Here is a 24,381-nt window from a genome sequence, read left to right as displayed (position 1 = left end):
GGAGTAGCTGGGACTACAGGCGCCCGCCACCTCGCCCGGCTAGTTTTTTGTATTTTTTAGTAGAGACGGGGTTTCACCGTGTTAGCCAGGATGGTCTCTATCTCCTGACCTCGTGATCCGCCCGTCTCGGCCTCCCAAAGTGCTGGGATTACAGGCTTGAGCCACCGCGCCCGGCCGCTTTTTCTGTCTTGATGCCTAAAGATATTTTTTATTCTTGAAATTTATTAATTTAACCAACCTGTCTTGGTGTTGAACATTTTGTATCAAATTATTCTGGAACTTAGCATGCTCCTTCAATCTAAAAATGCTCTTTATTTCAATTGCTTAAATTGCTTCTCCTCCGTCTTCCTTTTCTTCCTTCTCATTTTCTTTTTCTTGCTCTATTACCAATAGTATTGCAATTTGTAATTTATTAACTTTAGGTTTGTTCAGTTTAGTAATATAACAGTACTACTACCATTGGGGGGGGGAAATTATTTACTTAATGACTATTGAATGAGTAACCAAGATTAGAACCACCATATACATTCACTTGATACATATTTTTATAAAAGTGCTTGAGAATATCAGAATTATTTATGTCACATAAGGAGTTACTGCTTGTTTTCTGTGTCACCAGATTATATTAATATTTAATGATTAACTCTACTCTTTGAATTTTGTTACAAATTCCTGCTGTGGCATATTTTGCAATTTGGTTATGTTCTGCCAAAGCTGTAAGAGTTGGTGAGGTGTGTCAAAATTGGCATGACTGAATAGAAGAGCTGTCCGTTCTCACGATATGTTTATTAACTCATATATTGCTATGTTATTTTTATCTTACTCATCAAATTATCTTTTTTCTTATACATGGCTTTAATTAATGATTATTTTAGGTATTTCCATCTCTTGACATTTCATGTACTGAAAATAGATCAGATTTAAATAAAATAGCTTGATAATCAGTATTTATGTGATAAACTTTGTCTTATTTCTTGCAACATTTACCAGCATGTAAATCCAAATTGAATATTGGTTAATGTTCACCAATATTCAATACTATATAATTGTAGTGTATTGTTATGAAAGTCAATGAATTCCCCCAATGATGTACTTTGTTCCAAAATTTGAATCTCCTTTAATAACGTATAACACATATGATGCTTAAAAAATTTCTCACCGCTGACACTATTTGGATTGTACTTATGACGGGCATACTGGCCATTACCTCAGCATATGAGGATAAGCATATTTTAGAAATACCATGCTGGTGGCACTGGGGAGAGCTGATTAGAGCTGGAGAGACCAGAGGCAGGGAGGCCTCTTAGGACATCGTGCTCAAGGAGATAAGCAATAATCGAGGCAAGAACAGAGGCAGTAGCAGTGGGAACTGCTGGGACAGGTTTAGGAGTCAGCATTCTGCCTTAATCATCTTTATACCCTTGCCCCATGCCTAGATCTAGATGGTACTCAGTAAGTTTTTTGGGTTTTTTTTGAGATGGAGTCTCACTCTGTCTCCCAGGCAGGAGTGCAGTGGCATAATCTCAGCTCACTGCAACCTCCGCCTTCCGGGTTCAAGTGATTCCCTTACCTCAGCCTCCCGAGTAGCTGGGATTACAGGCGCCCGCCACCACACTCAGCTAATTTTTGTGTTTTTAGTAGAGATGGGGTTTCACCATGTTGGCCAGGCTGGTCTCAGACTCCTGACCTCAGGTGATCTGCCCGCCTCAGCCTCCCAAAGTGTTGGGATTACAGGCGTGAGCCATCGCGCTCAGTCGTAAGTTTTTTAAGTCAATGAAGACAGGATCAAGAAGACTTAATAAAAAATTATTGGGCCAGGTGCTTACGCCTGTAATCCCAGCACTTTGGGAGTCCGAGGTGGGCGGATCACAAGGTCAGGAGTTCGAGACCAGCCTGACGAATATGGTGAAACTCCGTCTCTACTAAAAATACAAAAATTAGCCGGGTGTGGCAGCAGACGCCTGTAGTCCCAGCTACTTGGGAGGGTGAGGCAGGAGAATTGCTTGAACCTGGAAGGCAGAGGTTGCAGTGAGCCAAGATCATGCCACTGCACTCTAGCCTGGGTGGCAGAGTGAGACTCTGTCTCAAAAGAAAAAAAAAAAAAAACATTGAAGCCGTAGAGGACAGGGAGGCATCCAGGAGTGGCTGTTGAATGGTTGTGCCATTCCCCACCATAAAGATGGCAGGAGAAACAGGGAACCCATGTGGCAGTGTACCCGCCGCCTATTGAATGAGTGACATGATCCCGAGGAACACTACCCACCATGGATACAACAGCCATATGCCTTGGGAGCAGGTACCTGTGTAGAAAAGAGTGGAGAAGAAAAAGCACAAACATTCCCTTCCCCATTCCTGGGTGTGGCACCAGCATAAGACAGAAGTGTGAAACAGTGCTTCCTTTCACCGCTTTCCTTGCTGCTTTTCTTTTCTGGTGTCTGCTTCTCTAAGACCTCAGGCTTTCCCCTCTCCAACACCCCTTCTCAACCAATAAATCACTGGAGGGGAGGTCAATAGGAATAATGCATTCACTCTCTTCAAATACCCCAGGCTCTAGAATTACCCATCTCCTCTCCTGGTTTCAGAAATCTTGTTTTTTCAGCGGTGAGATAGCAGGAAACTGATCTGGTGAAATGCGTTCATACTACTGTATAAATGATCGATGGATTCTTTTAACTGTAGTTACTTGAATTTCCAAAAGAGCTGCTCTTTTACCACTCTACCAAAGTGAAAGTGGCAAGTTGCTGCATGGAAGTGGGACAGGTAGAGGAGAGGTTTTGGTCACCATTCAGGTAAGCCAGGTGGTACCAGCTCTCCTTCACTGGTCCTGTTTCATAACATTTTTGCTTCTCGCATTTTAGAGCTACCAGTTTCCTAGAACAGCAGAAATAGCATGCTCCCCTGGCCCAACCAAGAGGTGTGGCTATAGTGGCCTATCTGTACTGGGGAGGGGACACCCCAGATCTGATATTGATAGGTTCACCCAACAGCAGGGATGTCCCATGCCATGTGTAATACCCCCTCTTCTTTTGTGGCTCCAGAATGTCCAGTGACTACATAGCGCTGTGCTGAGCCGTTCACATACACCAGCCTATCTTTGTGCTTGTAACAGTCTATGAGGGAAGCATTATTACTCCCATTCTACAGGTGGGGAAATTAAGACTTAGAGAGAAAAGGTAATTTGCTCAAGGCCTTGTAGCTAGAAATTGCAGGAGCTAACACATACCACTCTTGGCATGGCAGTTTAGACATGGACAGCTTTAGGATGGGGAGACTGAAAACCCAGGAAACATGTTGAGGCTTCTATTAAAATACACTACTCAGCCAGGCATAGTGGCTCATGCCTGTAATCCTAACACTTTGGGAGGCCGAGGTGGGCGGATTATGAGGTCAAGAGATTGGGACCATCCTGGCCCACCTGGTGAAACCCTGTCTCTACTAAAAATACAAAAATTAGCTGAGTGTGGTGGTGCACACCTGTAGTCCCAGCTACTTGGGAGGCTGAGGCAGGAGAATCGCTTGAACCCAGGAGGCAGAGGTTGCAATGAGCCAAGATCTCGCCACTGCACCCCAGCCTGGTAACAGAGCGAGATTCCGTCTCAAAAAATAAATGAATAAAAATAAATTAAAAAATAAATAAATAAAATGAAATGAAATACACTACTCAGGAGGCTGAGGTGAGAGGATCGCATGAGCCCAGGAATTCAAGTCCAGCCTGGGCAACATAGCAAGACCCTGTCTCTGAAAAAAAATTAACAGTGTGGAGTCATTGCACTGAAGAGTCATAAAGGGGTAAATGAAACAATACATCCCAGAGAAGAGAAAGATCTTTGTTGTAATACCTAGATGGGAGGTTCTTTGAGTGTTCCCCATTGCTTCCTATTTAAAGTCCAAACTCCTTTACTTAGAATTGATTATAGAAACTTTTGGAAAATCTAAATAGGTGAAAAGGAGGGACGAGAGTAAAAGAGGAAACTACTATCACTCTAGACCTTTTCCTTTCCTTTTTGCTATCTCTGTGATCATCTAAAACAAAATGAACAACACTTACTGTTGTATAACTTGCTTTTCTTATAAATAGTCATGAATATCTTTCAAAAATACATAGTTTTGATTTTTTTTTTTTTTTTTGAGATGGAGTCTTGCTCTGTCGCCTAGGTTGGAGTGTAGTGGTGCCATCTCGGCTCACTGCAAGCTCTGCCTCCCGGGTTCACGCCATTCTTTTGCCTCAGCCTCCTGAGTAGCTGGGACTACAGGCACCTGCCACCACGTCCGGCTAATTTTTTTGTATTTTTAGTAGAGACGGGATTTCACCATGTTAGCCAGGATGGTCTCGATCTCCTAACCTCGTGACCCACCTGCCTCGGCCTCCCAAAGTGCTGGGATTACAGGTGTGAGCCACCGCGCCTGGCCTAGTTTTGAATTTTTAAGGCAGTGGCGTCTACTGATTGTGTGGTTTCTTTCATTTTTTCAGTAATTATAGTGTCCTTACTATGGCGAGAGTAAATAGTCCACTATGTTTTCTCCTTCGAGATGTAATTTTACACATTTAACTTTGTGATTCATTGGAAGCGTATCTGGACATGAAACAAGAAGCAAAGCTCTAATTTCATTCCTGCCCCCTACCCTCCTCCCTAGCTAATTTCTCTGATTCCAATTGTTGAAAACCCCTTTAATGTCCATCAGTTTGGGCTGCTGGCTGGGCATGGTGGCTTATGTCTGTGATCCCAGAACTTTGGGAGGCAGGGGCTGGCAGATCACCTGAGGTCAGGAGTTCAAGACCAGCCTGGCCAGCATGGTGAAACCCTGTCTCTACTAAAAATACAAAAAAATTAGCCAGGTGTGGTGGTGCACACCTGTAGTCCTGGCTGCTTAGGAGACTGAGGCAGGAGAATCGCTTGAACCTGGGAGGTGGAAGCTACAATGAGCTGAGATCGCACCACTGCACTCCAGCCTGGGCGACACAGTGAGACTCTGTCTCAAAAAACAAGAGAAAAAGATGGGTTGCTTTCTTCATTATATAAAATATTACATTTCTATATGCCAGGGACTACATCAGGCCTATCAGGTCTGTTCTACTGATCCTTCTCTTGACTCTTGAACTAGTACCATATTCTCTTAATAATGGCATTTCTGTAATGTGTTATCCATTCCTTACACTGATTCCTCAAACATTTCTTAGCAGCTGGTCATAGTGGCTTAGACCTGAAATCCCAGCACTCTGGGGGCCAAGGTGGAAGAATCACTTGAGCCTAGGAGTTTGAGACCAGCCTGGGCAAAATGTTGAGACTCTGTCTCTATAAAATTAAATTTTTTTTTCTTAGCTATTTTATCTGTTTGTTCCTTCATATGAAATTTAGAAACCTAGCCAGGCATGGTGGCTTACCCCTGTAATCCTGGCACTTTGGGAGGCCGAGGTGGGCGGATCACCTGAGATCAGGAGTTCGAGACCAGCCTGGCCAACATGGTGAAACCCCATCTCTACTAAAAATACAAAAAAAAAAAAAAAAAAAACAAAAAAAACAAACCATTAGCGAGGCATGGTGGCTCACACCTGTAGTCCCAGCTACTTGAGAGGCTGAGGCACAAGAATCACTTGAACTCGAGAAGCAGAGGTTGCAGTGAGCCAAGATTGTGCCACTGCACTCCAGCCTGGGCAACAGAGTAAGAACTCAGTCTCAAAAAGAAAAAAAAAAAAAAAGAAAGAAATTTAGAATACTTTGGTTAAGTTTCAAAAATAATTTAATTGCCTTAAACCTGTTTATTAACTCAAGGAGAATTAATAATTTTATAATATTTAGTCTCTCTTTTTGGGACCTTGATACAGTCTTCTGTTTTTTTAGACTTTATCTCTTAGTAGGTTTTTGTAATTTTCTAGGTATTTTGTACCTTTTTAAAATTAAAAACAAGTTTTTTAGAGATGGGGTTCTTGCTATGTTGCCCAGGCTGGCCTTGAACTCCTGGGTATAAGCAATCCTCTCACCTCAGCCTCCCTAGTAGCTGGGACTATAGGCACACAACCATGGCTTTGTAGAATTTTTTAAATAGCTGCTGTGAATGGGAAGATGGAATTTTCCCCATATTTCTTTTCGTTTGCTTTGCTAAGATAGAATTATGCTATTTTTCTTTCTTAATTATTATGTAACCTAGCCACTTTGGTGAGCAATTTCTTACTAAGTTAGTGGTGTTTTTCCTCATTATTTTGAGTATTCCAGAAGCAAATAAATAATTATTTTGCCTTTCTGAAGATACAGTTAAGTCTGGGTTCTTGTCATGGAGCCCTTCTGGGCAGTTGCCCACTTCACCTTTGCCTCCTCCAAAGTGCCAAGCACACAGTAGGTACTCAGTGAGTGTCCTTTGAATGAAGGTAAAGGAACCGCCTGGCTAAGGTCATTCCTGGCCCTGGGTGGCAGCCCTTTGATTCAGGGTCTGCACCTCAGTCTTACCAGAGGGCTGGGGGCTTTTAGACCCAAGTGTCTGATTCAGGCTGGCCACCTCACAGACACTTGCTACCCATTTCCATGTGGAGTGGGAGCAGGGGCCAGTCTCCCTAAGGAGACCCCATTCAGGACAAAAGAAGCTTAGAAAAAGGACACAGCGGAGGCGATGGCCATCCAGAAGGTATTGCTCTCTATCCAGCCAGGCTGCCTGAGGCGTGCCCTTCCAGGCTTGGAGCCCTGCCTCCAAGGAAAGGGATCCAACATCAGACACAGCCCCTCTCCCCAAGGGTCCAAGATCCAAAGTGGGAAACTGACAACTGTTTCTTATTCTCCTCCCTTTATTCCTATACCCTATAGAATTGCCCATATTTATTAGTATTCTGTTTTTTAATTTCAAACAAAAAGGAATACATTCATACATTCACAAGGCTCAAACATAATCTAAAAAGGTATACAGTGAATGTCTTACTCTACCCTCATTCCACCCATCCCGTAGCCACTTTTGTGTGTCCTTTTAAGATTTATTTATTCAAATACGATCAAATATGAAGATATTCTTATTTTTCCCCATTCTTACACAAAAGGTAGTATCTGATACACACATTTCTGCACCTTGATTTCTAACTTAAAATATATATCATAATAATACAAATAGTTAGCATTTATTGAACACTCAGTGTATGCCAGTCATTTTTCAAACTTTCATCCATATATTAACTCATTTAATCCTTCCAGTACTCCTATTATTAACCTCATTTCTCCATGGAGAATTTTCCTTATCATTATATAGATTCCTCAGTGGCTTACAGCTACATAGTATTCGTTGTATGGGTGGATCATAATTTATGTAACTAATTGCCTTGTAATGGACACGTGGGTGGCTTCTAATTCTTTGCTATTGTGGACTGTGCTGCAGTGAATAAACTGTATGGATATCATCTTGTTATGTGTGGAGATAGAGCTGTGGAGCAGATCCATAGAAAGAGGATTGCTGGGATAAATGCATTTGTAATTCTGATGGGTATTGCCAAATTGCCGTCTTCAGAGTTATTAGTTCTTTTCATAATTGCTTAGTATTTCTAATTAAGCGTAGCATTGATGAGCACTGTGTATCAGTCTGGCTGGCTAGTAGGCTCTCTGTTGCTGGTTCCAGAACAAGTTGATCTCAACATGGTCCTAGATGAGACCCTTTCTTCTGGCCTCAGGTGGGCTAATTCCTCTTTTTTTGGATGGAGTCTTGCTCTGTTGACCAGACTGGAGTACAGTGGTGCTATTTTGGCTCACTGTAACCTCCGCCTCTTGGGTTCAAGCAGTTTTCCCACCTCAGCCTCCCGAGTAGCTGGGATTACTGGCGCAGGCCACCAAGACTTATTCTTATCACTGCCGGTGAGGGTAAATTACAGCAATATTTCTGCGGAAGTAACAGTATTTTCCCTGGTAATATTTGAAGAAGCAGCCTTGTAATGGTTAAGAACATGGACTCTGAGCTGGACTACCTGGGTTTTTATATTTTCTTTTTTTTTTTTTTTTGAGACGGAGTCTCACTCTGTCGCCCAGACTGGAGTGCAGTGGCCGGATCTCAGCTCACTGCAAGCTCCGCCTCCCGGGTTTACGCCATTCTCCTGCCTCAGCCTCCCGAGTAGCTGGGACTACAGGCGCCCGCCACCTCGCCCGGCTAGTTTTTTGTATTTTTTTTTTTAAGTAGAGACGGGGTTTCACCGTGTTAGCCAGGATGGTCTCTATCTCCTGACCTCGTGATCCGCCCGTCTCGGCCTCCCAAAGTCCTGGGATTACAGGCTTGAGCCACCGCGCCCGGCCGGGTTTTTATATTTTGTTTTGCCGCTGTAACAAATTACCACAAATTTAGGGGCTTAAAACAATGTAAATGTATTCTCTCATGGTTCTGGAGGTAAGAAGTCTGAAACAGGTCTCACTGAGGTATATTAAGGTGTCAGCAGGCTTTGCTCCTTTGGGAGGCTCTCAGGCAGAATGTTTTCTTGCCTTTCCCAGCTTCTAGAGGCTGCCCACATTCCTTGGTGCATGCCCCCTTTCTGTCTTCAAAGCCAGCAACATCACAACACTCCCACCTCTGCATTCATCACATCTCCTCTCATTCTTCTGCCTGCCTGCCCTTTCCTTTGTAAGGATTCACGTGATTACATTGAACCCACCCAGATAATCTAGAATGATCTCTTTATCTCGAGGTCCTTAATTGAGTAACACCTGCAAAGACCCTTTTGCCATAGTAAGGTGACATATTCACAGGTCTCAGGAATTTGCACGTGGACATCTTTAGAGGCCACTATTCTGCCTACTAGAGTTTGCATCTAGACTCTACCACTTACTAATCGTGTGACCTTGAACAAATTATTTCGCCTCTTGCACCAGTTTTCTCATCCTTAAAATGGGGATAATAATGTTATCTATTCCATTGGATTGTCAGGAGGATTGAATGAATTGATATTTGCCAACACTTATAATAGTGTCTGATACACAATAAATGCTATGGAAGTATCTGCTAGCTAAAATATATTAACCAGGCTAGGAGTGGTGGCTCACGCCTGTAATCCCAACACTTTGGGAGGCTGAGGCGGATGGATCACCTGAGGTCGGGAGTTCAAGACCAGCCTGACCAACATGGAGAAACCTTGTCTCTACTAAAAATACAAAATTAGCCGGGGTGGTGGTGCATGCCTGTAATCCCAGCTACTCGGGAGGCTGAGGCAGGGGAATCGCTTGAACCCAGGAGATGGAGGTTGTGGTGAGCCAAGATGGCGCCATTGCACTCCAGCTTGGGCAACAAGAGCGAAACTCTGTCTCAAAAAAAAAAAAAAAAAAAAAAATAACCAAATAAAAATATTAAAATACAAACACTTTGATCTAGCAGGCCTATATTTATAATCTATTTCATAGGAACAAAAGCATCCATGTTTAGGCTATATAACTTGGATATTACTAAAGTGTTGTCCATATTGGCACCAAAAGAAAAAAAGGAAAGGAAAAGAAAGAAAGAAAATGCACAAACAGGAAATTACCTGAATGCCAGCGAAACGAGTGATTGAATCAATTGTAGCCCATCTGGGATATACCAGAGCTATTAAAGAGAATACATCTGATCTGTGCCTATGCACCTAGAGGAATGCTCTGAGTGAAAGTTTGTTAAGAGGAGGAAGTTACAAAGTAATTATATGAGTTGATTTCTTTCTTTTTTCTTTTTTTTTTTTTTTGAGGCGGAGTTTCGCTCTTGTTGCCCAGGCTGGAGTGCAATGGCACCATCTCAGCTCACCAACCTCCGTCTCCCAGGTTCAAGCAATTCTCCTGCCTCAGCCTCCCAAGTAGCTGGGATTACAGGCATGCGGCACCACACCCGCCTAATTTTGTATTTTTAATAGAGACGGGGTTTCTCTATGTTGGTCAGGCTGGTATCGAACTCCCAATCTCAGGTGATCCGCCTGCCTTGGCCTCCCAAAGTGCTGGGATTACAGGCGTGAGCCACCGCGCCCGGCCGATTTCTTTCTTTTCTTTCTTTTTCTTTTTTTTGACAAACGTCAACCCCCAAAATTGTAGATATCCAGGTCTATCATTTAACATGTTCTGTTTCTTCCTCTGGGAAATATGCATAACAATAATTCTCATCCAAGGGGCTCTCGCAAAGGTTAAGTGGCATGGCTGACATGTGTCAAGTCTGTACCATCCTGCAAGCAGCTGCCAGTCTGGCATTTGTGTAAAGCGGTTTCACTGGAGAGAGGTGTGGAAGGGTGCACCCCACAATGCTTACCTGGTGCTTCCTCAGTGAGGAAGGGAAATTCAGAAGTGGTGGAAAGAGATGATTGTCGTTTTGTATATCTTTGTATTGTTTCCCGGATGTTGAAATTGTTACTGTAGTAACTTTTTATACTCGTGTTATTGGTAGTTTGGATACTATCACCATAACCACAAACAATGAATTGGGAAAAGCAGAAACCTAGAAACACGCCATGATTCAAAGTCTGGTAATTTTGGAAAAGGAATTTTATAACGAACGTTTTAAGAGGAAAAAGTCAGGAGAGTCCTAACCCAGGCCAACCTTGTGTGTCCACAGCATCTACTGCCGAGGCTGTTCCAAGCCGCTGTGCTGCTCGTGCGCTCTCCTTGACAGCGGCCACAGTGAGCTCAAGTGCGACATCAGCGCAGAGATCCAGCAGCGACAGGAGGAGCTGGATGCCATGACGCAAGCGCTGCAGGAGCAGGATAGTGCCTTTGGCGCGGTGCACGCGCAGATGCACGCGGCTGTCGGCCAGCTGGGCCGCGCGCGCGCCGAGATCGAGGAGCTGATCCGCGCGCGCGTGCGCCAGGTGGTAGCTCACTTGCAGGCGCAAGAGCGCGAGCTGCTGGAGGCAGTGGACGCACGGTACCAGCGCGACTACAAGGAGATGGCCAGTCGGCTGGGCCGCCTGGACGCTGTGCTGCAGCGCATCCGCACTGGCAGCGCGCTGGTGCAGAGGATGAAGTGCTACGCATCGGACCAGGAGGTGCTGGACATGCACAGTTTCCTGCGCCAGGCGCTGTGCCACTTGCGCCAGGAGGAACCCCAGAGCCTGCAAGCCGCTGTGCGCACGGACGGTTTCGATGAGTTCAAGGTGCGCCTGCAGGACCTCAGCTCTTGCATCACCCAGGGGACAGGTAAGCACGCAAGCCACCATCCTGGGCGCCCTGTGCCTCTGCTGCACCCTAGGGAAGGCGAGTCAGAAGAGATCGTCTCCATTTGACAGAAAAGGAAACTGGGTTTTTATTCAGTCTTTGGGATTTGGTAAGGTCTTAGGTTCCAGGACACAGGATAAGGGGGAGATAAGGCCCTGACAAAGGGCTGCAGCCACCCAGAGGGGACACGTTTTACTAATTTACAAGACTCTGGATTGACCTAGCGATGACTCATGGGGAACGAAAAACTGCAAAGCTGAGAATCAGACCCAGTATCATTTTGGCGCCAGAGGGACCAACCACTTCAGGAGGTTCTCTTAAGCCACCAGTGTCTCGGAACAGAGAAGTCAATTGGGACCTGGGGTTAGGGTAGAAGGGAGCTAAGAAAACCTCCGGGAGATGATTGGATGCTTACCCAAAACCGTACAGTGACTCAGTGGAGGAGACCTCTTGTCTCTAGGATGACCTGCTGTCTGACAACCTTTGCACGCCCTGCCTAGTGTTGGGCACTTGAAAGGTAAGGAGACACAGACCAGTTTCTGATCTGAAGGAGCCAGAGCCACATCACATAGCTGGAGAATGAGACAGTGCTCAGCTCTGCAATCCAAATCCGGGAGATGTGGCAGCTGTGTATTAGCTGGAATAAGGGGACTTTCAAAGTAAGGGGTGAGGGGAGTGCACAGGAGGGTCTCCAGGACTCTTTGACTAAATCTCCAAGCTGGAATGTGAGCTCTGAGCAGCTGGTATAGGACGCCCTTACTGGGAAAGGGGAGGGAGGCTACGGAATCTGAAGGCAGCTGGGTATGTGCCAGTGACAGAGAGCTTTCTTACTTCTCCTGGAGCTGGACATGGATCATAAAGGATAATCTTAGAGGGCCTGGACCTGTGCCTTCTCCACCTAGGCAGTGAGTGTTACCCATATTAAGGAAGTGACCCCACAGAGTTTACACAGCTTGTCTTAGGTGTTATAACTGGGCAGTGGCAGAGAGAAGGGTTATTTTATTCTGAAGCATAAGAGATTTAGATTTAATAAAAACCAGCCTGCAGATAAGGAAGATCATGAAGCTCTCACTATATGCAGAGAGTCAGTGAGCTGGGAATGATGGCTTTATGATTGCTCACACTTAGCCTTGCTGGTGGCTCAGAGATGGAGAGAGGTGCACTTGGAGTTTGGAGCCAAAAGCAAGCACTGTAATGCCACCTCTCTTTCCCTTCTGGCTGGGTTCCTGCCCACTGAATTCGAGAGAGCTCTCCTTCCAGCTGCCCCTCCAGGGAGTTGTCCAGTGCTGTGGGATACCCTAGAAAATGGGTAACCAGGAAAAGCAACAGGGACCTCCTGTCTATCACTGTCCCAGGTCAGGATGTCCCTTACCAGCATTTCCTTGACCTGTCTGTGACCTTCTCTGTGTTCTACAGATGCAGCTGTAGCCAAGAAAGCCAGCCCAGAGGCTGCCAGCACTCCCAGGGATCCCACTGACGTTGACTTGGTGAGATGGGTTTGAGGTCTGAAGGGGAGGCGGTGGGCCCCAGCAGGTCAGGCAGGTTGTGAGTCCTGCTATCCCTGTGTGTGCAGGGAGAGTGTCTGAGTGAGGGACAGCAAGTGGCTGGACTGGAAATTTCAGTGAGAGGAAGTAAAGGAAGACATTAAGGAAGGGTTGGCTGGCTACCTGGCTGACTTTAGACTCCTAAATGCCGAAGTTGCTCTTGATGGTCCATGAGCCAGGTTCAGTGGGGGTTAGATGTGGGGTAGACGGACGGCTACAGATCAGGGCTGCTGCAGAGAGAATTCCAGCATTAGATGGCATATGGGTGCCTTCCAGCCATGAGAAACTATGGTTGTCAGATGTATGGTTAGATATAGGGTCAGCAGCCCTAAGGGATGTGGCAGATGTCCTCTCCCCTCCTGCACCCTGTCCCCAATGTGTGAGCCTTCTCTTGGAGTCAGCATAGGTGGGCCTTTCCCCGCTGTTCCCCACAGGTGGTTCTTGGAAAGGAATGGGAAATGAAGCCAGGAGTCAGATCTCGATCCCAGTTGCCCAGGTTCTGCTGGTGTGATTCCAGGGCCACCATACATGTAACAAACCAGAGTGTCTCAGGGTTGGAAGGTATCTACGTCCCATCTAATGCTGGCGTTCCCTCTGCAGCATCCCTGAGCCGTGGCTGTCCAGCTTTCATGTACACATCTCCAGGGACAGGAAGCTTACTCGTTGTAGAGGCAGCTGCTCCCAACTCTGGACTGCTCTGACTTAGAAAGTGCTTCTCTGGGTGGAAATGCAGTGGTGTCCCTTTGACTTGCCCCCTTTGGCACTCACAAGTATGGCTCCTCTCCACCAGAATAAGCATCCTCGGTTTCTTCTGGACCTGGCGTCTGGTCTCTTCCCCAGCCTGGTCACTCAGATTTGTGTGCACCTAGCCTATCAAGGGTCTGGCCCCAGGACTGGCCAGTCCTTCATGGACGGCAGGTCTTCTGGTGGTGGGTAGGGGCCTAGCTTTTGCCATGGCATGACCCATAGGAGAGAGAGAGTGCTGTAGGTTGAGGCAATCAGAAGAGGCTTCCTGGAAGAGACAGGACTTAAGAGTCTCAGAGGTTTAGAGCCAGGCGAGAGCATGGAGTCTAACCCCCTTTTTTTTAAACAGAGGACGAAGCTAAGGCCCAGAAAGAGGATGTGACTTACCTAAGGCTACACACAGCAAGTTAGGGGCAAGATTAAAAGCTGACTCTGTTTTTGTTTGTTTGATTGATTGTTTGTTTTTTAGATGAAGTCTCGCTCTGTTGTTCAGGCTGGTGTGTAGTGGCACAATCTCAGCTCACTACAACCTCTGCTTCCAGGGTTCAAGCCATTCTCCTGCCTCAGCCTCCCTAGTAGCTGGGACTACAGGCACGCACCACTATGCCCGGCTAATTTTTGTATTTTTTAGTAGAGATGGAATTTCATCATATTGGCCAGGCTGGTCTTGAACTCCTGACCTCATGATCTGCCTGCCTCGGTCTCCCAAAGTGCTGGGATAACAGGCGTGAGCCACCGCGCCCGGCCTAAAAGCTGACTCTTAACTGCCTTGGGTACTGCATTCCTATATACACAACCTCAAAGTAAAAAGAGGACTTTAAAAAATATATATATATATATACACACATAATACAATCACATAGTCAGAAATAAAAACATAGAAAGTGATTAATAGTGTCTTACTCCCACTTCAGCCCCCAGTTCTTATGCCCATATAACTATCTTTTAAAAATTTATTTTGAGACAGTCTTGCTCTGTCACCCAGGCTGGAGTGCAGTGACACAATCTCGGCTCACTGCAACGTCTGCCTCCTGGGTACAAGCCATTCTCATGCCTCAGCCTCCTGAGTAGCTGGGATTATAGGTGTGCACTACTACACCCAGCTAATTTTTTGCATTTTTAGGAGAGATAGAGTTTTGCTATGTTAGCCAGGATAGTCTCAAATTTCTGGCCTCAAGTGATCCACCCACCTCAGCCTTCCAAAAGTGCTGGGATTACAGGCATGAGCCACCGTACCCCGCCTCTTTTTAAATTTCTTATATATCCTTCCACAATTTATTTATGTAATTACAAGCAAATATTATTACAGATATTTGCCTTTTGCATTCTGTGCTTCACAAAGGTAGCACAATACCATATACACACGGCATCATACCAGAATTCTTATCCTATCAATAGGTAGAGAGCTTCCTGATACCTGCATAATGGACCATTAAGTGGATATGGCAGGCTTTATTTAGCCAGCTCCCTGTTGCTGCATATTTAGGTTGTTTTGCTATTACAAACAATGCTACAATGGATGATGTTTGCAAATAAATAATATAAAATAATAAGGCTGGGTATGGTGGCTCACACCTGTAAACCCAGAACCTTGGGACACTAAGGCGGGCAGATTGCTTGAGCCCAGGAATTTGAGACTAGCCTCGGCAATGTGGTGAGATCCTGTTTCTACAAAAAGTGTAAAAATCAGCCAGTTAATCCCAGCACTTTGGGAGGCCGAGACGGGTGGATCACGAGGTCAGGAGATCGAGACCATCCTGGCTAACATGGTGAAACCCCGTCTCTACTAAAAAATACAAAAAACTAGCCAGGCGAGGTGGTGGGCGCCTGTAGTCCCAGTTACTCGGGAGGCTGAGGTGGGAGAATGGCGTGAACCCACGAGGCGGAGCTTGCTGTGAGCCGAGATCCGGCCACTGCACTCAAGCCTGGGCGACAGAGCGAGACTCCGTCTCAAAAAAAAAAAAAAAAAAATCTGCCAGTTGTGGTGGCATGTGCCTATAATCCCAGGTACTCAGGAGACTGAGGTGAGAGGATCACCTGAGCCCAGGGAGTTTGAGGTTGCAGTGAGCTGTGATCACACCACTGCATTGTAGCCTGAGTGACAGAGTGAGACCCTGTCTCAAAAAACAAACAAACAAATAAAATCAAAATAATAATGGGGAAGTGCCCTTGGTCCACAGACTCAGCTGTCTTCCAGGTGCTAGTCATTGGTGAATGAACAGCAAGAGAGCCTGCACTGTCTTGTGTGAAGGTCTAGGTATTTTGGGTCTTTGTCTTGATAAAATCAGAATAGATGTGGCCTGTCACTATCAGCTAGGAAGCAGTTTGAACTTGGACTATTAGAGGGTTGCTCTTTTTGCGGAGCCTCTGGCTTCAGTCCTTGCCTGGGGATGGCAGTGGAGCTGAGGGAAGAAAGTGGGGAACACAGTGTGAGTGCAAGGACAGGTGAGGCAGGCACAGACGGCTGTCCTAAGGGAAAGTGCTCCATCAGCTGTGCCAGGAGAGAAGCAGCTCTTGGGTCCATGTTTCTGCCTTAGAAGGCGGGAGTTGGGCATCTAGCTCCAGCGCTCCTCCCTCTTGAAACTGCTGGTTTGTTTACTTTCATTGCAACTATATGCCTGGAAGAGATGAAGAGAAAACTCAACAGGCTTCACTAGGATTGTTTGGGTGGGGTGGCAGCAGCTCGGATATTTTCCCTCCTCTGTTTCTCATAGGCTTTTTGTAATCATGTTATAATACTTTAATGGAAAAAAATAAATTTATTATTTAAAGCTATAAAAATTATAAATCCGTCATTATGATGTGTTTTTCTCTACTGAGCCCTCTGGTGTGTTCCCTGTTTTATTAACGTGGATGGAGGGTATGTCAGGGAGGTTGGGACAGAGGCAGAGAGGAGGCCAGCCCGGCCTTTGGGGAGTTCGTGACCTGTCTGGAAAGAGGGTCTTTTACATACCAGCAGTTTGCAGAGCCAGACACAGAATGATAGAGCAGGACCTTTTAAACTCCTTTTTGGAAAAAAAAAAAAAAAAAAGTTTAATTTTGGTAAAATACACATAACATAAAATATTTCATCTTAACCATTTCAAAATGTTCAGTTCAGTGTATACTGAGTATACAGTTCTGTAGCATTGAGTACATTCACACTGCTGTGCAGCCATTGCCACCACCCGTTCCAGAACGATTTTCATCTTCCCAAGCTGGAACTCTGTCCCCATAAAACAGTCACTCCCCAAGCTGCCTCCCCTCAGCCCTGGTGACCCTTGTCTACTTTCTGTCTCTGTGATTTTCACTACTCTAGGTGCCTCCTATAAGTGGAATCACACAGTATTTGTCCTTTTGTGACTGGCCAATTTCACTTAGCACAGTGTTCTCAAGGTTCATCCATGTAGCATGTGTCAGAATTTCCTTTCTTGTTAAAGCTGAATAATAATATCCCATAATGTGTATATGCCACATTTTGTTGATCCATTCGTCCGTTGATGGACACTTGGCTTTTTCCATTTTTTGGCTATTGTGAATATGCTACTGTGAACACGGTGTACAGATATATCCTTGAGACCTTGCTTTCAATTATTTTGCATGTTTACTGAGAAGTGGAATCACTGGATTATATGGTAATTCTATTTTTAATTTTTTTTGAGGAATCACCATGCTGTTTTCCATTTTTTATTGCACAGTTTGACATTTCCACCAGCACTGTATAGAAGTTTTGACTGGAGAGAATACAGCTTCACCAACATTTGTTATATTGTCTCTCTCTCTTTTTTTCTTAAATAATAGTCATTCTAATGTGTATGAGGTGGGTTAAACTCTTTTTTGACCACTATCCTCTATTAAAAATGTATATATTTTACATCTTAACTTATAGTGTATACATATGCACACACATACTGTAGCTAAAGGAGAAGTTTTATAAAATAGGCTGGGCGCAGTGGCTCACGCCTGTAATCCCAGCACTTTGGGAGGCAGAGGCAAGTGGATCACCTGAGGTCAGGAGTTCAAGACCAGCCTGGCCAACATGATGAAACCTAGTCTCTTCTAAAAATATAAACCTTAACCGGGCTTGGTGGTGGGCATCTGTAATCCCAGCTACTCAGGAGGCTGAGGCAGGAGAATCATTTGAACCTGGGAGGCAGAGGTTGCAGTGAGCCAAGATTACGCCACTACACTCCAGCCTGGGCAACAAGAAGGAGACTCTGCCTCAAAAAAAAAAAAAAGTTTTACAAAATAAATTATGATTGTTACATGGGATATACTCTGATAATATTTCTATTCTATACTATTATTTTTGATATAATAATGTTGGTCATGACCCACTAAATTGCTTTCATGGTTGGATCCACTAATGGGTCACAAGCTGCAGTTTGAAAACCAGTGGCCTTAAGAGTGACTAGACTCTCCTAGAGGCCTGGCAGAGACAGATCCTGGGAGATCATCTGTTCTCTCTCCTTCCCCAGACAGACTCACACTCTCTAATCTGCAGAGATCATCCTCCTTCTTTTTAAACATGTGGAGAAAATGGAAGGAAGGAAGGAAGGGAGGAGGGAAGGAGGTCAATCCATCATGGCCAATGGTGTGGAGCCCAAGAGAAGGACCCACGGCGGGGTTCTGGTACCTGGCACACCCAGGAGCCAGCACTGTGCTGGGGCCATCCCTGCCTTAACTCACACACCCAGCAGCCTCTGTGGGGAGCCTCCTCGCCCAGCCCCAGCTTGCCTGGGTGGTTCTCAGAAGGCCCACATGGGAGGGACAGAGCTTGTCCCCATGAGGAAGGCATATCCCTGCCACTCACTCATTTTCAACAATTGGTCCAGTGGACGTTTAAAGTTCACATAAGAGAGAAAGATGGTGGGGAAGGATGTAAAAGACTCAGCAAGTAAAGAAAATGAAGAGCACGCTGGGGCGGGAAGAGGCCTCCATTTCAAGACACTGGATTTGGCCGGGTGCAGTGGCTCATGCCTGTAATCCCAGCACTTTGGGAGGCTGAGGTGGGCGGATCACCTGAGGTCAGGAGTTTGAGACCAGCCTGGCCAACATGGTGAAATCCTGTCTCTACTAAAAATACAAAAATTAGCTGGGTGTGGGGGTGTGTGCCTGTAATCCTAGCTACTTGGGAGGCTGAGGCAGGAGAATCGTTTGAACCCAGAAAGCGGAGGTTGCAGTGAGCCAAGATCGCGCCACTGCACTCCATCCTGGGAACAGAGCAAGACCGTCTCAAAACAAACAAACAAAAAACACTGGATTCAAGCCAGGCCAGAGGTCCCGAGGTATGTGACCTTTGGAAATCACTTCACCTCTCTCTGCCTCCGTTTCCTTCTCTGAAGATTGGCAATAATCATAGTATGGCACCTACTTTTTTTTTTTAACTATAATCTTTATGGTGATAAAATTCATATAAAATTCACCATTTTAACTCTTGAAGTGTGCAATTTAGTGGTATTTATTAACGTTCATAATATTTTTTTAATTTTTTTTTTCTTTGCAGCTCCAGCTCAAATGGTTAAATTTTTTTCTTTTTATTTTTCAGAGATGAAGTCTCGCTATGTTGCCTAGGTGGGAGGCTGAGGCGATTGTCACACCTCAGCCTGCTGTACTTTCATAATCTTGCACAGCCATTGCCACCTATCTAGCCCCAGAATATTTTTATCCCCCCAAAAGGAAACCCCTTACCCATGAAGCAGTCCCATTTCCCCCTCCCCCATTTCCTGGCAACCACCAATCTGCTTTCCGTGTCTATGGATTTAACCATTCTGAGCATTGCATGTAAATAGGATTATACAATGTGTGTTTTGTGTCTGGCTTCTTTTTTTTTTTAATTAATTAATTATTATTATTATTATTATTGTTTGAGACGGAGTCTCATTCTGTGCCCCAGGCTGGAGTGCAGTGACACAATCTTGGCTCACTGCAATGTCTGCCTCTGGTCTCAAGCGATTCTTGTGCCTCAGCCTCCCAAGTAGCTGGGACTACAGATGCGCACCACCACGTGCAGCTGGCTTCTTTCATTTAATGTAATACGTTCAGGGCTCATCCATGTTGTACATCTCAGTCCTCCATTCCTTTTTATGGCTTAATAATATTCCATCACATGGCTCTACCACATTTTTGTTTATTCACTCATCAGTTGATGCACATTTAGTTTGTTTTACCTTTTGGCTATTGTGAATAGTGCTGCTCTGAACATTCACGTGCAAACTTTTGTTTAACCATCTGTTTTCCCTTCTTTTGGGTGCACACTTGGGGTAGAATTGCTAGGTCCTATGGTAATTCTACATTTAGTCTTTTAAGAAACTGCCTCTATTTAATTTTGAGATAGATACATGAAGTACTTAGCACTGTGCCTGGCACAGAGTAGTAATAAGAACAATATTTATCATCAACGACATTTTCTAAGTGCCAGGTATTTTATATTTTACTTGTATTAACACATTTCATCCACATTACCATATAAGGTAGATGTTGTTACTCCCATTTTATAGAGGGGGACTGAGGCCTAAGGAGTTTTAAGCAATTCACCCAACTAGTGTAGTAGCTGACCCAGGTAGAGTTAAGGCTGAGAGGGCAGAGGCAAGGTCCCAGGGAGGCCAGTTTCAGCTCAATGGGAAGATTTTCTCATTGTTACAGGAGCTGCTTTCGCCAGTAGTGAGCACTTTGTCCCTGGAGGTGTGTGTATAAGTTGGGCTAATTATTGAGCATGTCCTGCGTCGGGCACTGTGATTCCTGGGGTATCTTCCAGCCCTCTTAGGACACACAAGAACCAAAGTGGTCCCTAGGCACCAGTAACTCAGAGTCAGAAGGAGGTGATGACAGGCGCGGTGGCTCATGCCTGTAATCCCAGCACTCTGGGAGGCCGAAACAGGAGAATTGCTCAAGCCCAGGAGTTCAAGACCAGCCTAGGCAACATAGTGAGAGCTTGTCTCTACAAAAAAATTTTTTTTTAAAAAGGAAGTGATGTGATGGAGAGTTTGGAGGACTTCTTGTCCCCAGTGAGCTCAGAGCTGTGAGTCAGGGAACCTGGACCTGTGACTCGGTGAGGCCCCAGGGATTGGGCCAACCACAGGTCTGGGGTACCTGGTCCTGGGGCTACTGCCTAGTCATTTCTGACTTGATTTTCCCAACTTTGCAGCCCGAGGAGGCAGAGAGAGTGAAGGCCCAGGCTCAGGCCTTGGGGCTGGCTGAAGCCCAGCCTATGGCTGTGGTACAGTCAGTGCCCGGGGCACACCCTGTGCCAGTGTACGCCTTCTCCATCAAAGGCCCCTCCTACGGAGAGGTAAGGTTCTCCCCAGCCCCGGCCTCCCCTTCTGAAGGCCTCGATTCCACCAGGAAAGGGAGCTGGCACTGGGGTGGGAATCCAGGCCTTCATCAGATCAGCTCTTCGTGGGAAAGATTTTGCTCAGCGCCTTCTCTGTGCTCTGCCCTGTTCTTGGCTGCATGGTCAGGGAGCTCCCCAAAAGCATGGCCCACTCCCAGCCCAGCAGGGGTGCTGAGACACCCAGGGCTGTCAGAGGCCAGCAGAGACTGGTGGACAGCAGACAGTACCAGTTTGGGAAGACTTCCTGTCTGAAGAGAGACGTGATCTGCATGGTTGAGAGCAGAGGAGAGGGGACAGTAGGAGCAAAAGGGTGGTCACAAGCCCCTGGCACTCAGGGCAGGCTCTGCCCACCCACCTCTGGAGGCATCTGACCTGGCTCTGTGACTCCCTCTGTGCAGGATGTCTCCAATACAACCACAGCCCAGAAGAGGAAGAACAGCCAGACCCAGTGCCCCAGAAAGGTCATCAAGATGGAGTCTGAGGAGGGGAAGGAGGCAAGGTTGGCTCGGAGCTCCCCGGAGCAGCCCAGGCCCAGCACCTCCAAGGCAGTCTCACCACCCCACCTGGATGGGCCGCCTAACCCCAGGAGCCCCGTCATAGGAAGTGAGGTCTTCCCGCCCAACAGCAACCACGTGGCCAGTGGCACCGGGGAGGCAGGTAGGGAGGTGGGTAGGGCAGTTGCTGCCTGCCAGGGTCTGGGTGGGGCCCCTCTTCTGTATTTTTGGCCCCATCCACAAAGCACAAAGCCAACAGGAGTCCCTTATTCCCACTGAATAAGATAGGGAAAGTTCACAGTGTGCCTGGGGGTGAGAGTGGATACGGTTTACCGTGTGTTTTGCCATGATTAAGGTGTGGGGAGCCTGACAGGCTAAAATGCACAGTTCTATGAGTCCTTTCTCCCAAACATTAATCTTACAGTGCCCAGTACTGTGCCTTTGCACAGGGCAGGTCTCCACAAGAAGTTTTGGCTGATGCCTAGCATACTCCCAGAGAGGACTTGGGCATACCGTCACAGGAAACTGGACTGCCCGTGACCTTAACTCTGCTCTCTCAGTCTACACCCATCATTTCCCCAAGTGTTTCTACAAAGGCCACCTACCTAGGTATCTCATTTGTCAGAGTTATCTTCTACGAACACTGCCAGGCAGGTAGTCAGTTGGGCAGGAGTTGAGGTCAACCCAGAGAAATCTGGAACAAGAGAGTTCTTCTTGGATCTGCTTAACCCAGAGTACAGCTTTGTTCTTCATTCTGACCAAGCCCCAGCCCTGGTCACACACTGAGCACTGACTGATATTCCTTACCCACAAATGCTATTGGTAATCGATGGGTTTTGATTAACTAAATGAAGCATATTTTAAGTCTAGACACCCCAGCTCATGGAGCTGCGAATGGGGACAAACAGTGTGCTTCTTTAGGATTGCAGAAGGTTCCAGACCAGGTAGTGGTTGTCAGGCTTGCTGTACAGGAGGCAAATTCTGAATTCTGGGCAAATAACTTAATTGAATATTCATAGATAAGGCACAGCAAGAAATTATGGAAACCCATTTGTGAATTACACAAATCCAAGTGTAAAGCAGTCACATTGGCACACACAGTGGCTATTCCCATCCCCCTGCAGGGCATCCGTTGTCCCCAGTCCACTGGTCTGCAAGGATTCCAGTAGGTGCACACCCACACCCTCCCAGCGTGTGTCCTGGGCAGTTAATAATGCATCTCTGCTTCCCCGTTTCAGAGGAGCGCATTGTGGTGATCAGCAGCTCGGAAGACTCAGATGCCGAAAACTCGGTGAGTAGCCCAGAAGTTCAGCCCAGGACTCTTGCCTCCCCCCATTTCAGGTCCCAGGGGACACAGCCACAGCAGGTAACTCTCAGACTTGCCTTGCACCTGGGGAATTTTCCAGTGAGGCCTTGAGTCCCAAGCTGTGCTGAGGACAGTCTCCAAATGCTAGCTGCATGCCTGGACCACCCCAGCCCTCCCACTACACTGGGGCAGGAGCCTTCAGTAGCCATATGTACTCTTCTGAAACGCTGATAGCATGTGTCCAGAGCCCTGTCTCTTTTCTGGAATGTCCAAGGCCTTTGTCTGGAACTTCCTTATGCATTTACTGTCCTCTAAGTCCTCAGTGAGGAGGGCTGGACAAGAATCCATTCCTTGGTTTATTGCAGCCAGTGGGGGCCAGTGAAGGGGTGTGAGGCCACAGGGCAGCTGTTCAGGGGCCAAACAAGTGAGGTTTGACTCTATCCATGTAAGAAAGAATTGTAAATCCATTCCACAATGAAACAGGTGGCCTCATGGGTAGCGACCCTTCTGTCCCTAGAGGTTTATTACTAGAGGCTGGGCCATCACCTGTCCAGGGGAAAATGGGATCTGAATAGAGTGAAAGGTTGGACTGGGTGGCCCCTGAGGTCTCTTCCAGCCCTCAGTCTGAGGTTCTGTATTGGAAAGTGCACAGAGCCCATGGAGACCGCCGAGCCACAGTCCTCGCCAGCCCAGTCTCTGCTGAGAGCACAAGGAGCCTCCAGCCTGCCCCGTGGCACACACCACCCCCCAGCTTGGCCTCCCCACCAGCCCGCTGAGCAGGCTGCCGTCCCCGATGCTGAGCCTCACAGCCAGCCTCCTGATCACCAGGAGCACCCTGCCGTCCACCGTGGGATCCGCTACCTGTTGTACAGAGCACAGAGAGCCATCCGCCTTCGCCACGCCCTCCGCTTGCACCCTCGATTGCATCGGGTCCCTACTCGGGCTTGGTCTCACCATGTGGTCCAAGCCAGCACTCCTGCCACCACAGGGCCCCTCAACCATCTTGCCAGTGCCCAGGAACATCCTGCCCAGCTGCAAAGGGGCATCTGCCCACCCTGCCGGATACGAGGGACTGTGCGATCCCGCAGCCGCTCCCTCCGGGGCTCCTCCTATTTATCCCAGTGGCTCAACCACTTTTTTTCCCTTCCCCTCTCCTCCGTGAATTCCCAGCTTGGTAACTCTTCCATGGTGGGGGCAGGGGGAGGCAGAGCCCAGACTCTTGGAACCGGTGTTTCCCCTGGGGATTCTGTCAGAGGCGCCATGGAGGCTTCTCAAGTGCAAGTGCCTCTGGAAGCCTCTCCAGTTACATTCCCACCACCCTGTCCCCCAGAAAGGCCCCCCATCAGCCCAGTCCCAGGCGCCCGTCAAGCAGGCCTCTGAGAGTGCTACCCTTCTCTTACAACCTTGCAGCCAACACCCCTGCCCGGCCCCTGAGCTGCCTCCTCTAGCCCATGCTCTTTCAGGCCCTGCACAGAGTACGCATTCGTTAATTCTTGGTAAAGGAATGACTCAGTGAATGAATGGCTACGCATGGACCTCTGGGCAGGGAGACATGGGTCTTCTCTGGCTGAGAGGGGAAGGCTAAGGCATGACTGAGACTCAAGCCGCCACTCCAGGACTCTACCCAAGAAAGAAACTTTTGTCACCCCTGCACCCTCCTGTGTTCTGAGTCCCTGGCAAATAGCACAGCCTTCCATGCCCTGATCCCCACCCCAAGCTTTTCCACGGGGCCTCTGCCAGGATGTAAGCCCACGAGCACAGGGACTGGCTATCCCAAGACCTGGCAGACGTGGCTGCTCAATAAACACTTGTTGAACCATCACCCTTGCGAACCCTTATTCCATGACCATCATGTTCTCTGATG

The 24,381-nt window shown here is 46.9% G+C and overlaps 1 protein-coding gene across 5 annotated transcripts in view; it reads left to right on the top strand.

Moving 5' to 3' along the window:
• The window catches only part of PML (promyelocytic leukemia), a 75,074-nt gene that overhangs the window by 41,926 nt on the left and 8,767 nt on the right, over window positions 1–24,381 (top strand). Inside the window, exons 5-10 of one of the 5 annotated variants that reach the window (XM_011967110.1) lie at window positions 10,519–11,099; window positions 12,534–12,604; window positions 20,532–20,675; window positions 21,116–21,374; window positions 22,450–22,502; window positions 23,163–24,339. In XM_011967110.1, coding sequence (XP_011822500.1) covers window positions 10,519–11,099; window positions 12,534–12,604; window positions 20,532–20,675; window positions 21,116–21,374; window positions 22,450–22,502; window positions 23,163–23,897 — 1,843 coding nt within the window. In that variant the 3' untranslated portion in view covers window positions 23,898–24,339. Of the gene's footprint in view, window positions 1–10,518; window positions 11,100–12,533; window positions 12,605–20,531; window positions 20,676–21,115; window positions 21,375–22,449; window positions 22,503–23,122; window positions 24,340–24,381 lie in introns of those variants that run through there. The other 4 variants (XM_011967112.1, XM_011967108.1, XM_011967111.1 and 1 more) reach the window with 4 other exon arrangements.

Source organism: Mandrillus leucophaeus, unplaced genomic scaffold (assembly GCF_000951045.1).
Source record: "Mandrillus leucophaeus isolate KB7577 unplaced genomic scaffold, Mleu.le_1.0 Scaffold789, whole genome shotgun sequence".
Taxonomy (NCBI): Eukaryota; Metazoa; Chordata; class Mammalia; order Primates; family Cercopithecidae; genus Mandrillus; species Mandrillus leucophaeus.
This window is presented reverse-complemented; position numbering and strand designations above follow the sequence as displayed.